The 15,126-nt window shown below is 44.4% G+C and overlaps 1 protein-coding gene across 2 annotated transcripts in view; it reads right to left on the bottom strand.

The window, feature by feature from the left end:
- Positions 1-10,850: 10,850 nt before the first annotated feature.
- Positions 10,851-15,126, bottom strand: part of ADAMTS12 (ADAM metallopeptidase with thrombospondin type 1 motif 12) — a 178,868-nt gene continuing 174,592 nt past the window's right edge. For both annotated transcript variants that reach the window (XM_014953998.1, XM_014953999.1), the window contains one exon: positions 10,851-13,869. In XM_014953998.1, the coding sequence (XP_014809484.1) occupies positions 13,634-13,869 (236 nt within the window). In that variant the 3' untranslated portion in view covers positions 10,851-13,633. The remainder of the gene's footprint in view (positions 13,870-15,126) is intronic.

Below are 15,126 nucleotides of genomic sequence, written 5' to 3' on the forward strand. Positions count from 1 at the left end.
ACTGCATTGGCTCTACCTCAGCATCTGCAGGGAAGAGCAATCTCACAAGGGCCATGCTTCCCAGATGGCAAGAGGAGCCCCAGGAGCCCAACGAGGTGCTGCTTTCAAAAGCTGCAAAAGGAAAAATCAATTAAATCCTTCTCTGGTCTGCCTTGGCTTATGGTGTTTCAGGCCCATTATCTGATGCAGTGCTCAAAATACCACCACTGCCTTTAAACAGTTATTGTCTTCAGTTCTTAGGAATACAACACTCTTCATAAACTCAGTCTGGAAAAAACAGACAAAAAATGTCTAACCTGCTGTTTACTTCTGCCCCCCAGCCCATCAGTGGGGTGTTCAGACCTCGTACACCCACTAAGAAGGCATTTTCATCAAGCATCACGACTAAGCGTAATTCTAGAGGGAGATGAATCCATGCTGAGGCTTTGCAGCCCAGTTTGGGGTTATTTCTCTAGATAACCCTGTGCAGTATTTAGGAACCAACTTCGGTGTCTGGAAGATCTTTCTAAGCTACTCACAAAACCTTCATCCCTCTCCCCAGTAATTTATCAGCAAGCCTTTTTCTCCTTTCTGTTCTGTTCAGTAAGAGCAGCTTCAGATACTGGGTGAGCAAAGGTGTTGCTGCACAGCTAGGGAGTGTGTGGGAAGATCTATTTTATCCACTTGAAAAGGCAAAAGCATCAAAAGCTCGATAGCTAGCAATTTACTTTTTCCCTCCCTCCCTCCAATAGTTTTCAGTCTTCATGGTGGGGGTGGGGAGATTTTTCTCTCCACAGCTCTTTATTCACGTTAGATTTCTGTAGCATCACAACAAAGGCATTTACACTTGACAAGAACCATTGCTTCTTGAGAGGAGCTGTTGGAGGGGAGGCACCGGGCGGGAAGGGCAGCATCACAGCCCTCGGCAAGGACTACCTGCTGTAATAGCAGCACACCAGAAATTTCATAAAAAACAAACCTCAGTAAAGAGCTGCAGCCCAATAGTTTCCATTGTCAGATCCAACTCAGTGCCAGACAGCCCAATTTTGTTTTCTCTGTCTCAGCTGGAGCAAATAACATTTGGCTCTCAGTTACCCTTTGCTCCGTAGATGCGGAGTGAGAAAATTGAGGACTGAATTTCCTCAAGAGAGATAAGACATTATTTGTTTCAGTTACTTGTATTCTGTAAAGGGCTGAGCTTGCTCAATATGTTTCCAGTCCATACTTGGTTTTGACAGCGTTTTTGCTTTGGGTTGCAACTGTGGGCACTGTCATCACATCTTTCACTGCCCCAGGCAAAGTACACTGGGCTACCATCAGTCAAGCAAACCAGTGTTTGGAACTCACCTACCTGAATGCCTACCTGCTGTCTATCTCACCTTTAGTAGGGCTTTTGCTACTGACTTCTGTGAACATCCTCATAGACAAATTGATGAAGTATGGACTAGATAGTCCTAGGATAGACTAGGATAGACTAGGGGGTGTGAGGTAGACTGAAAAGTGGCTGAACTGTTAGGCTAAAAGGGTTGTGATCAGCAGGACCAAGTCCAGCTGGAGGGCAGCCACTAGTGGTGTATCCCAGGGTTGGTACTGGGGCCAATTTAACATCTTCATTAACAAACTGGATGATGGGGCAGAGTGCCTCCTCAGCAGGTTTGCACTGTGAGGGGTGGCTGGTACACCAGAGGGTTGTGCCACCATTCAGAGGGACCTCAGTGGTCTGGAGAAAAGGGGAAGAACCCCAGGCAGTTCAACAAAGGGACATGCAAAGTCCTGTGACTGGGGCAGATAACCTCCAGCACTAGTACAGGCTGGGGGCCTGTTGGCTGGAAAGCTGACTGGGGATCCTGGTGGACAAGCTGAACATGAGCCAGCAACATGCCCTTGCAGCAAAGGCAGCCAAGAGCAGCCTGGGCTCTGCTGGGCAGAGCATTGCTTGCAGAGCAAGGGAGGTGATCCTTCCTCTCTGCTCAGCCTGATGAGGCACATCTGGAGTGCCGGGTCCAGTGCGGGGCTGCCCAGTAGAAGAGACACAGACATAGTTGAGGGAGTCCCATGAAGGGCCACAAAGATGATGAAGGCAGTCTATCAGGGAGAAATCACACACAGCATTGCTTCAGATGCAATGGAACTAGACTCGGTAGCAGGTGGCTAGAAGAGTTGAGCTGGAGACTGCAAAGGATATTGTAAAAGGGTGCACACACAGACATTTGTCAGAAAAAAAACTCTCTACTGTTATCAGAGCAGTTTTCAAATTGGGAACTTGCAGCTATGCCAATCTCATTCAAGGGATACTTAGCTGAACACCTGAAGCTTCATTCAAAATCATCCAAAGCTTTGAAAAGCTTTTTTGTGAACATAGATTGAATTTTAAGAAAAAAATGCATTATAAATCATTTACAGTTTTGTTTCTCATTTAAAAAATGGGGAAAGGGCAAGCTTCTGCTCATGAAAATCTTAGGAACTGCTGTTCAGTTTCATTCAGCTGCCTCTTCAAAGTTGCATGACTTGGTATTTCAGGTAGGAATCTTGTTCAGTGCATCATTTTAGGACTCCAGATCCCTGAGATATCTCTGGGATCCGGAGTCCTAAAATGATGCACCGAACACCTCAATTTCATATGAATCATGATTTGAAATTGCATATGTTAATAAATAACATCCCCTGCCATGTAACACATAGTACATAGGGGCTACTTAACAGTGAACAACAACAATAGATGATAGCACAGCTCATCAGTTACCACGCAGTATTCCTCCAGCCTTTATGGGGGGTGGAATGGGGCACAGAAAGGAAATTAGATCGGACACCAGAGTTAACATTTCAGAAACATGTTAAGTGTTGTTTCTTGGTAGTTGCTAGGAGCGCACACAGGGTCAAACAAATAGACACAGGTCAAGGTTTTGATTGCTTGTCAGCTTTCAACTAGGAACTGCAACTCTGCCAAGACTTTACTTCAAAAGGAAGATGTGAGCTATAGCAATATTTTTATTTTTTTTTCTATGGAAAAAAAATCACAAAAAAGAGTAATAAAATACCATTTATTTTAAAATATGTCAGTTTCAAAAAATGAATTCTGAGCTTCCCACTCCTGAACATAATATCTTCATTTCCATTAAAAACTTCTGACCAGCCTCAGTTCTGAACTGTCTAGAGATTCAGAGTCCATCTGTTATTTTATAAGCTAGAAACCATTGACATTTGAAATAATATCTGACATTATTTCATATAGAAGGTGGCATTTTCAATCATAAGCCAGCTAAATGAAGAGTGGGCTCATATTATCAAAGATAAGCATTGCCAAAATTGTCAATTCAGAGGCAAATTATTCCTTGTTCACAAGCTTATACAGTGGTGGCACAAGGGGAAAGTGGCAAGTCCCTTACTGCAACAATGAAATTCCTTCTCTTATGAAAATTGCACACATTTTGACTTCCTCGTATCAGCCATCAATAACTACCACTGCTTTGGAGTGGGCCATGGACATTTTGCCTGGCACCAAGCCTATGGCTGTGCTTTTGGGATCACAGCTTAGCATGACACAGGGAAGCAGGCCTGAAGAACACCTGGATTCGTAACAGGGCTACTGTCATCTGCCTCCTCTCACAAATTTCTGGCACTCCAAGGTCCCACCTTTCTTTCCCCTCGAAGCTAGCAGTAGCTGGATGTGCTTATAAAACAATACACTTTCCCTTGTAAGCTGTTACTGAGCAGGACTAGTCTCCTCAGATCAAAAGCAGCTCCGTTCCTGGCTTCAGCTGCAGAGATCTTTAGGATTACATGCTCAATTAAAGCAGTGATAAGGACAGCCAGCTCCCTTGCCAGTTTTCCTTCCCCTATTTGGTTTTACTCCACAGGAGCCATGGCCAAGTAATGGCCCCTGGGGAAGAGCAGGAAAGCTCTGGATTAATACCCACGTGCACCAAGGTGGCAGCCTGGGGCTGGGAGGCACCTTTTCCAACATGAGCCTGGGGCACAGCATGTCCCACTGCAGGCTCCCCTGCTGGTCAGATCAGAAGTGTTGGCTCAGGAAGGCTTTCCAAACCAGGATCTCCCACATCATAACCCCCTGAGATGTGCTAAGAGGTTGCTTGGCCTGGGTTCTGTGAGGAGACGGCACTCCTGCCTGGACCCAGAGAAGTGGCAAGCACACACAACTCCATGGTGGTCCCTGTTCCTGCTGCCACACATCAGAAGCAAGAGGTCTTTTGCTGCTCTGTCTGACCACACGTTCTACAGAAACGAGGTGTGTCACCTCCAAGGATTCATCAGTACCATCCTCACTCTATAAAGTGCTGTTGCTGCTGTAGCCAGTCTTCATCCAGCTGCGAGCACTGAGCCTGCAGGTTCCTGGCAGAGAGGTTCGGGGGGTGCCCTAGGACCACCTGCAAGTTGAAGCTTTACAGTCAGCCCAACAGCCACTGGTGTGAACAGAAGCCAGAGGAAGTTTTTTCCTCCACTATAAGAAAATCCCAGAGTCTTGTGGTTCCCATGTGCTGGTCGCAGCTGGTTGGAGCAGCTGCCGCTTAACTTTTCAGAATTCCTACAATTTCAAATGCATAACAAGAAGGGTTAAAAGGCAACAGAGAAGCACGTCATGCAACGGGTCTCCTCTACAAGTCTCGTTTTGCTTTCTTCGCATTTTGGATGCTTAAGTGAGCAACCAGCCAGCTGACCCAAAGATGTTTCCATGGCTATGCTGACAAAAAGCTGAGATCAAAGACATTTCAAAGCTGTTGTTGTGCATGTTTGAGTGTGCCTTGAGGCTGAAACTTCAGTAAGCAAAGGTTAGGGGCTGTGGCTTTTACTAGGCTGGTTTGACCAGAACTAACCTAGTAAATGCCACAGCCCTAACACAGCTTCCCGCCAGCAGACAATGAGCTTGGTTGGACTGGACAAAAGGTATCTGTGAAAAAAATTGTTTTGCCCAATATTTTGGGCATAATATTTTGATTTTATAAACCACCGCTATGTTAAACACAAGCACAATCAGAATTCATCATAAAAATAATATACAAGAGAAACATCAACTAAAAACTTTCATTCCTGTAGAGAGATATTCCTGCCATTAAATATCTTTATTGGTGATCTGGAAGAAAACAGAAAATCAGTGCTGACAATATTTGTTGATGACACAAAAATTGGCGAGACAGTAAATGAGGGAGATTGGTTAGATAGGGTGAACTGGGTCACTTGCTAAAGTCAGTGGAATTTAAAGATCTGCTTCCATAAAGGAAGAAAAACTAAAAGCAAAGATGAGAGGTCACATAGAAGAGGGGGGCCATATGGTGAAGTTCATTATATTGGAAAATAGCAGGATAGTAATGGCAACTGAATTTATGTTTATAACTTAATGATAGGGCTGTAATAAGTAAAATTTGATCCTGAAAAAATAATAAATACTAATGCTGCAGGCAGTCACAAGACCAGATTTGCAATACTGTAGCAAGTTTATGTGTCTGCACTTCAAAGTTAAATTTTTAAGGGTTCAAAAGCAGCACAGAAAAAAACCAAACTCCATGACATACTCCTTGGAATAACTGAAGAAACTCAGTGTAATTATTTCGTTTAGGGGAAGACAGAGAGCTGAGCTGACCCAGGTTTGCAAGCACCTCTCTGTGGAACAGACTTCTAGTGGGGGCTGCACCTGTTCCTGGCAATGAAAGAAAAGAGCACAGTCCTGAGGCTGGAAGCAGAAAGTATGAAAATGGCAGCTAAAAAAAGGCAAAAAGCTTGAAAACATGTAGTAATGAAACATGAGGTTAATTGGGAGTTTCAGCCATCCCAGCAGCCTGACTCATGAGCAACCATGACGATGTCTTGATTTCACTGGGGCACAACCTCCACATAGGTCAAATTAAGAACATACTTTTCCTTTGATCAGAACATGTACTGTTAAGGATACAACAGTCCTCTTACCAGCAATCTTAATTCAGTAATCTAGGGTAAATATTTACAGTCATTCACCAAACGTAAAAGAAACCAATAAATAAAGATGATGAAAGAGGAGAAAGAACCGGATGCCTGTGTAGCTCTAATTTACAGTAGATTTTGTGCTCCATATATGGCATATTTTCATCTCAGCAGTCAACTCCCATCCGAGAGGGAGAGATGGCATGGGCTACAGCAGAAGATACACAATGTTCTTTCCTCAGAGACATATTTTATTGTTTCCCCTATAAAAGGTCTTCAGGCTCAAGCACGTGACAGCCCCGTGTGTGCAGAAACAACGGGACTCAGTCAGACATACCCTATAGATTTCTTTGGGGACTTTAGGTAATTGTGTACGGGGCCAATTCAGCATCAACTTGCCTTTGCTGTTGGCTAGTAAAACAACTCGGTGAAACCAGCAACTTCCAGCTTTGTGCCCAGCAGATTTCCAGCTTTGTGCCCAGCAGATTTCCTGCATAAAACCAACACAGTGTGTCTGACCACGAGGAAACAGCTTTTCTGAGTAACTGTTTCTTTCTCAGCTGACTGATTATTTATTAAAAAAACCCTAAACCATCTAGGGTCAAGATGAAACTGAGATGCTTCCCTCTGTGCTGGAGAGGTGACTGCTCCTTGCTCTCAGCTGACAGCCCTACATATCACATTATACTCCCTGTGCTGATACAATTGTCACCGTATAATGGAAAACTCTGACAAGAGGAAAGACTGGAAAGGGGCCATCCTGGCATCCTGCAGGAAACTGCACTTGGGGCACTCACAGCACACTGCTGCGAGGTACCTGATCCAAACAGGAACTCCAGGCAAGTGGCAGCTGCTGGAAGAACCAGCCCATATGGATTCTGTCCTGTGATTAGCACCCACCTACACACCCCAACAGAAACACCCCATTTCAGAAATATCAGATTTAGCGGTTTTGACATCATCCATGATTACTCCCAGAACCTGACATAATGTGCAAAAGGTTTCAAACACTCCAAAACTCCACTTCTCAGCCACTAAACTTTCTAGCATAATTTGTCCCCATAGCTGCTTAACAAAAACTTCACATTTACACAGACAAACTCATTCTGCACCTAGGGCAAGGGTGACTGGCTGTCACAGATGGAAAATTTAAGCTCCAGTCTTGATTACATTTTTGCAGCTTCAGACCCAGGAAGGGTCACGGCCACGGCAGTCACAGCAGCAGGGTAAGAGCTCCCTGGGCAAAGCTGCCTTGGTATTCGCAGGACACTTCTTGCCTCCTCAGGAGCTTGTAACAACAGCACTGGGGGAACCCAGAGACATGGGCTGCTCAAGGGATTTGTTCAGCTCGGCAGGTCATGGTTTTTGTGTTCCTCATCTCACCACTCCTTTGGAAACCGCAAGACCGACGAGGGGTTGAGAGACACATTTCCCACTCAGGGGGTGGATGCAGGTCAAGGGGACTGAAGCTGAGCCTCAGTGGGTGTTGAGGAGGTGAAGGAGCAGCAGATCAGAAGCCCCAGCTTCCTTGCACGGGTTTAACACCAGCGCTGCCTGCTCCCAGCAGGGTCCCTGTACAAATGAGGGCACCCTCATCAATCACACCATGCCTCCCTTGTGGGAGGAGAGCGGGAGCCAGCAGGAAGCTTCAGCCAAAATCAAGGCAGTTGAATGCCTAACTACAATAATTACCAAGATCCATTTCTTCTCCCATTAACTCCAGCACGGTCTGGCTGCTGCAACACCCCCACTGTCACCTTGCCTAAACACACACTCGCAGGGTGGGCACGATCAGAAATGAAATGCCCTGGGAGCACTGGGGAACTGTCAGCTTCCAGGTGCCATGCAGGGAGCACTCGCTTCAGGGGGGGCCTCTGCCATGAGCAAAGCTAGGGAGGGACTCTTTGCCAGGAAGGGTAATGATAAGACAAGGGGAAACAGTTTTAAATTGGAAGAAAAAAGATTCAGATTAGATCTCAGGAAGAAATTTTTTACTATGAGGGTGGTGAGACACTGGAAGAGGTTGCCCAGAGAAGTTGTGGATGCCCCATCCCTGGAAGTGTTCAAGGCCAGGCTGGATGGGGCCTTGAGCAACCTGCTCTAGTGGGAGGTGTCCCTGCCCAGGGCAAGGGGGTTGGAACTAGATGATCTTTGAGGTCCCTTCCAACCCAAACCATTCCTTGATTCTATGATTCTATGCTGGAGCCTGGGGATGCTCACGGCCTCCCCTCAGCTCGGATGCAACACCTTTAATTTCGCATGGCTGGGAAGCCAAGACCAGCGGGGCTCAGCACGTCATCAGATGGGCAGGAGGAGTGAAGTCAGTGCCTTTTCCCCTCAGTCCAGGGCCGCTGGGTGCAGGGGAGGGCACAGCCTGCTTTTAGCTGGGGTCAGAACCTCGTTGGTCTCTCAGAGTGTTCGTTGCTCCAGGGACTTGCTTTGACTCCCAGGGCCAGGGCTGTGCCCCACGAAGGCCAGGGCTAGGGACGGGTACACACAGAAATGAATTTGCAGTTTTCCTCTGGAGAAAAATGCCATTCAATTAACTTTCAGATAGTAGGCGTTGCAGCAAAGGACAGTAATTTTATAAGCCAGCGCTGTTTGTTATGAGTCTGATTCAGGCCCCATTATAACATGACAATATATTTTTACTTCCAGAGCCGAGCAACCAGACAATACACTTCCAAATGAACACAGTGGATAAGGGGTAATTTAATCTCAAGCTTCATTAGTTCAGCTATTGTATGAAATGGGTAACAGACGCAGGAGAACACACAGGAAAGGGTCTCCCCATGCCTGCCGTCTGTATAAATAAGCATGTGGGGAGCTTGAAAATTCGCTGCACTCCCATTCACAGACAGTGCCCGTGGGTTTGTAATAAAGCATTACCCCTCTGCTGGCTCATTAATCAGCTTCCCTCATGCTGGAGCTTTCCTTATGGCGGTTCCCTATTAATGCCGTGTTTGCCATTGCTCCAGCATACCAGCATTCCCAGTGGGAATCTTCTTTGCCCAGTCAGGCAGTAAACAGGGGTGCCCTTTTCCCAGGCAGTCCGACAAGCAGGACCACGGAGGTGGCATTATGAGGGGCAGCACTGGGCGCCTGCTCGCATCCCAAGGATTGCTGCTGTTGTAAAGCCATGTGCTGCCTTGAAATGCTCACATGTGCAGCGACCTTCACCTGCCTGGGACTCTTCTTCTCATTTGCAAGGAATTGGCTTGACCCCACATGCAGCCTTTTCTTGCTTCCAGCTTCTCCCAGCCTCTAGACACACACAGAATCATAGAATCTTCTAGGTTGGAAGGGACCTTAAAGATAATCTAGTCCAATCATCAACCTAACTCTGACAAAAAATAAATAAGCAATAAAAATCACTAAACCATATTATTGAGGACCAAGCACGTTCTCTTTTCGCTAGCAGATAGTATTTAGGCAAATCCAAGACAACCCTTAAGGGTTTAAAATTCAAGATTCGCCCTTTCTTTCATCGGTTGAGAACTCATGCTAAACAAGAAGTTATTCAGGAATTTTGCTCTGCCTTTATGGTCTTTCTGATGCAGTACGAGATAATTCTTACATCATGTCCTTTGCTTAGTGCCGTGGGCACTGTATTTGCCTATTAATTGGGAATCTGGGCTCAATCCTTTCCCTTTCAAATCTGTAGGGCAGTCAGAGTTCAGCCTCTCACAGACCAGGCTTTGGGGCAGAACTCTTCATCCGATTAGCCCTCATGAGCCTTGAAAGTACTGCTCTCCGGTTAATATAAGGAGAAGGGATATACTGAATCACTGAATCCAGCTGAGGACAGCTGCTGAGGACCATAATACAATCATAGAATTTTCTAGGTTGGAAGGGACCTTTAAGATCATGGAATCCAACCATTAATCTAACACTGCCAAAACCACCACTAAACCATGTCCCTCAGCATCATGTCTACCCATCTTTTAAATACTTCCAGGGATGGTGACTCCACCACTTCCCTGGGCAGCTTGTTCCAATGTTTGACAACTCTTTCGGTGAAGAAATTTTTCCCAATATCCATCCTAAACCTCCCCTGGTGCAACTTGAGACCATTTCCTCTTGTCCTATGGCTTGCTGCTGGGGAGGAGACCAACCCCCACCTCCAAGCCAAGTGAGTGCAGTAAGCCCCGCTATGCAGTGCAGCAGAAACTGCTCACCAGGCTGCGTGCTGGTCAGCAAGTCACCCAGTGAATGCCTGATGAGCCTCTGCAAAGCTGGGGGAGCTTCAGCTGCTTTCTCAATTCAACCCATTCCTCTCCCTTAGAGTGTCTGTACAGGGATGTGGGGTGGAGATCCACACTTTGCAAAGTCAGAAAGAAACCTCCTGCAATGTACACAGGGTGTGATGAGTCCAAACCCATAGCTGGATGCACAGGTGGAGTTTGGTAACTGACTGCAAACTGAAGGTCCTCTCTACCCAAGCACATGTGCCTAACTGCAATGCCTATGCTCCGGGGCTGGCATGTCAAGGAACATGAGACGTAGCGTGATTGAGTTTTTGGGCATCAGCAGCACTTGGAAAACTTGAGCATTTAAAAGATTCTGGGGGTTGGGAGTGGGGCACGATCATATTGTGTACAACTCTTCAGGAGAACAAATACATCCCACAATAGACACAACAGACACGCACACACCTGCTGCGAAGCAGCTAAGGCACATCCACTTGGACTAGAAGTGGCAAGATGTCACCTACTTAATAGGAAATAACTAAGCCTATTAATGTAGATTTTTACTTAGCAGCATGCTAAGTAGCATTCCACTACTTTTTGCTTCACCCTTTTTAATGATTTCTTTTATGTTGGCATATCAAGCATCAAAATAACCCAATGATGAGGATTCCCCTGGAATAGAAAAGATATTTCTATGCTTTTTTTCCCTTGGAATTCCATTTTACCAATCTTCTTGCACTGGAAACATAAAAAACAAGAGACAACAGACATAAGCAATGCCATTTATTGAAGCTTGAAACAAATATGTCATCATAGTTTGCTTTTTAAACCTTGAAATGTTAGAACAAGCAGTGAATGTGCCAAATACAATTTTTTTTTTCCTGAGCAACCTGTTGAAGCTGATGTGTCTCAGGCTAATATGAAAATATGATATTAAGCCTCTGCACTTAATAATCTATTCAGTTTTGAGAATAGTGACCATCTGGGTTAGGATCATAAATCCAACTTTACTTAAAAATAGTTATGTCATAAGAAAGGAATCTTGTTAAATGGATGGAAGATATGACAGCACATATTATGAGCAGAGAGGAGATATTGGGCTGATAAGTGCGATGTAAGAACCTATGTAAAATACAGCAGTGGCACTGCTCTATTGTAACAGTTCATGTTGTTGTCACAGCCTTTTCCCTAAAGTTTTAAGCTGAGCAACAGTGATGACTGTGCTTCCCTGGGTAGAAAGATTATTTTGATTAATTTCCATAATATAATTTATTCACTTTTATCCATTTCAAATGAAATTACAGCTCCCTGAAGAAAACAATTAAGCCAGAAATGGTTTTATTCCACACTAGCCATAAGGAGCACTGGAAGGGACAACCCTCCCAGGCACTTTTTGTCCCACCTGCACTATATTAACTTGGTCAATTCATTTCTCATTAGGCCACAAATGTGATGGCCCATTTCTGCTGACCTCTGCGGCTAAAACACTGCAGGTACCTCTGAGCACAGAGGAGTCTGACTCTGAAGTGAATCTAACTTTGTCCTGCCCAAATCCTAGAAGATGCTTCTGGGGACATCAGAAGTATCTGCACTGTCCACCAGTCTAGGTTGTTTGGCCATCAGAGAACTGCTGTGGACGTAGGAGTACGGGTTGTGCCCTGCACAGTGCAGCCTGAGACCAAACCCTGACAAAACTCTTCCTGAATCAGATGGGACACCTCCACTCCCTCATACAATTCAACATTTCTGTGTCCAGTGGGATAAAAACTGCCCAGATTTCTATTGCTCAAAGGCTCAGTAGCCATCCAGGACCTCAGAAGGACATAAGCACGCTGTAAAACTTAAAAAGCACTATGTCTGGCATTGGCCAGCAACACCACAGACGTGTGTTATTTTAAGAGTGTGTGCATGTATGCTATGTACACACATGCATGAAAGTGCACCATTGTTAAGTCATCCCCCACATGTGTTATACTAGCACCATATTTTTAACAGTGGATTTTAAGTTTTATCAGCACCTATAACGGGGGTTATATTGCCATCACAGAGGTTAATAAATCTAACCTTACATCGCTGCATATCCTGAACTCCCAGAGACTTCAAGTGAAGAAGTGAGCCCTTAGCCAAAGGTCAGAAACCTATGAAAAAGGGCAATTAGACTTGTGGCCATCATCAGGTTAATACATTATAGCCAGGCCCAATATTTCTATTAACTTTCATAAAGGTCTGTTTAGAACAAGGGCTATTGCTAGTCATAGCTCTGTAACCATAGCGACACTTGGATTCATGGCTATGTGTCTCACTCTACACTGCATAAAAAGTGACATTTCCCTGTATTACAATCTCAAATTGCCAGGTAGCTAGGGAGTAAATCTGAGATTTTTCAAAAGATCATGAAGAACCAAGGTGTCCAAATCCTACTACATTTCAAAGGAATCTAAATGTCAGACTCTGTCCAGGTTTTTTGAAAATGCCCAGCTTTGCTTCAAAGGGTCCAAGTCTGGTCTACCTGAAGTCTGTTCTGCCATTTTCTTCAATAGCACAATAGATACACTATTTGGTTAGTGCTCTCCTAATGCCTGAGGCCCAGAGTGACGCAGACACTCTAGGCCTCAGGCTCCTGTCCCAGGTGCCCTCACCCTCACTATGACCAAGGATTTGCACTGGGGGAAAGGTTTGCTGTGAGTGAAGTGATGGAGCACTCACGTGGGTGTGGGCTCTACTGGGAGATACTGGATTACATGAGGGCTCTACCACTCAACATTGGTGTGAATCACAATCTATCTATTTAGGTGGTAGATGCAAACAGCTTTGCTTTCGTAGTACCAAGAAATGTTCGTTAAAACATATTTGGGAAATTACCATCCCATATTTGGTGGGGTTTTCAGGTTATATTAAGATATTTGTAGCAGAAGAAAATGGGCCAGGACAGGCTATTGCTGAGGTATTTTTTAGAGGTTTAGTCAAGTACTAAATGAATATTTTTTCTTTTTAAAAACCCAATGTTCCAATTCAGCCTGCACATCACAGTCAGTAATTATAAAAATCTGCTTTTAAATTTATGAAGTGAGCAAAAAATTTAGAGAAACACTGCCACTTCACCTTGATTCCTAAAAACAGAAAAGTGAGTGAGCGTAGAGGGATCTGGCCCACAGCACAGGTCTGTTTCTGCTGCATTGTTGGCCACCTTCACTCAGCACCCCTGAGTAAGTGGTGCTGCTGTTTCAAGTGGGTTTCAGAAAAGAGACGGAAGAAAGAACAAGTAAAAAATTCATTGAAAAAAAATTTAAAAAAAATCTTGCAAGCTTGTTTCTAGCCTCTATGCACACCTAAGAAGAACTAGCTGCTGATACATTGCAAATTATGTTATTAATTTCAGACTATTACAGAAACAATTTGAAGCAGTAAATTAGGACTGATAACCCTAAGGGATGTGTTTTCCCAGTTTTGATCACAGATTTCATTTACGTCGGATGGTTCAGAAAAAAAAAAAGAAGAAATGTAAAACCTGTAAACAGAAGCCCGACTCAAAGCAACTAGATAAAAACCAGCTAGTGCCGAGCAGCTTGGTGGTTGTTTTCTTGGGTTTGAGGTGATTTTCTTCTAGATTTAGTGTAATTTTGTTGTTTGAGGCCTCGCTGGTCCCAATATCTTGCTTTTTTACGAATTCGGGGCTGACTACAGGTGAAGCAGCACTGAGTCTGTATGGATGGCAGCAAGCACTTGCCGATGCCTTTCAGCCTCTGGCAGAAGTGAACCGACAGCTGGTCTCTGCTGCAGGGTAGCCCTATGGTGGAGAAGATGAGAAGAATTAGCTATATTCTGCTGACAAATTATCTGTATTTCTACAATTCTGATGCTTTATGCCAATCGGTCATGCCTGTTCAGCCTCTTACTTACAAAGGCTTTCTCTTCTTTTGTATTAAGGGTCAGCTTGATCCTCCTGAAATTTTAGGATATTGAAGAGAACAAGTCCCATTAAACTTCACATGACCTTCTGCCTTGGAAAACACAGCACTCTCTGATTACTGCTCAGTGAGGCTTTACTTCTGCAGTAGGCATAGCTGGTCTGTGTTTTTCACTTTAATGTGTCTGCTTTTAAGAACTGCCAGAGAAAGTCCAGCAACAATGATATGTGAGTCTGGTACTTTTAGATTCTTGTAATAGTGCATTTAAGAGAAATGCAATGGGCTGGCCATGTGCCACAGAGACACACAGGGCAGGCAGAGGAGAACATGCAAGGCAACTACACCTTCTCCCTGACTATGCTTCAATTTCTGCAGCACCAGAAGAAGCCGGGGACCGGTAATGATTTTATTTTTTGCTGATAGGTCTGTGGTAACTTTAACAAACAGAGTTGTGTCAGATTTATTTAGATACTGCAAAATGGATGCCCTCAGCCATGAGAAGAGATGGCTAGGGGGAGAGATAAGGTTTACAAAAGCAGGAAGGTGGTGGATTAGCCGAGTGCAAGGCTGTTGTTCAGCAAATCTCTCAATAGCAGAACTAGGGAAACTCAATTAAACTAGTATAAAGGTAGTTTAAAACAGATAAAAGCAGCTGTGAACCTGTGGAACTTGCTGCCACAAGAGAGGATAGAAGCAGAGAGCATTGCAGAGTCAAAAAGTGATACAATGTATTTATGGAAAAAAGTTCCACAAATTTAAAGTAAAAGGCAATGAAAGGAGTGCCTTTAATAGTCCTGATACGTCATTTGGGAATGCTGGAGGAATACCATGGAAATTACTCACAGGAAAGGACTAAACTCTTGTATTCTCCCTCAATCTTCTAATTGCATCTAAATTAATCTAAATTAATTAATCTAAAGTATCTTCTAATGCATTGCTGGAGACACAACATTGGGTTGCACTGACTACTGATCTACCCAGGGGGACATTTCTTATCTTTACTGGCCCCTTGAGCTTTTATTCACAGAAAAAAACTATTACTCATCAGTGTAGGTAATACTTATCTGAGTCTGTTTTTCCGAACTTGACAGGGAGAGTAGATATGCAGACCAACTCAACCCTAGGGCATTACACTT

Source organism: Calidris pugnax, unplaced genomic scaffold (genome assembly GCF_001431845.1).
Source record: "Calidris pugnax isolate Ruff unplaced genomic scaffold, ASM143184v1 scaffold178, whole genome shotgun sequence".
In the NCBI taxonomy this organism is placed as follows: Eukaryota; Metazoa; Chordata; class Aves; order Charadriiformes; family Scolopacidae; genus Calidris; species Calidris pugnax.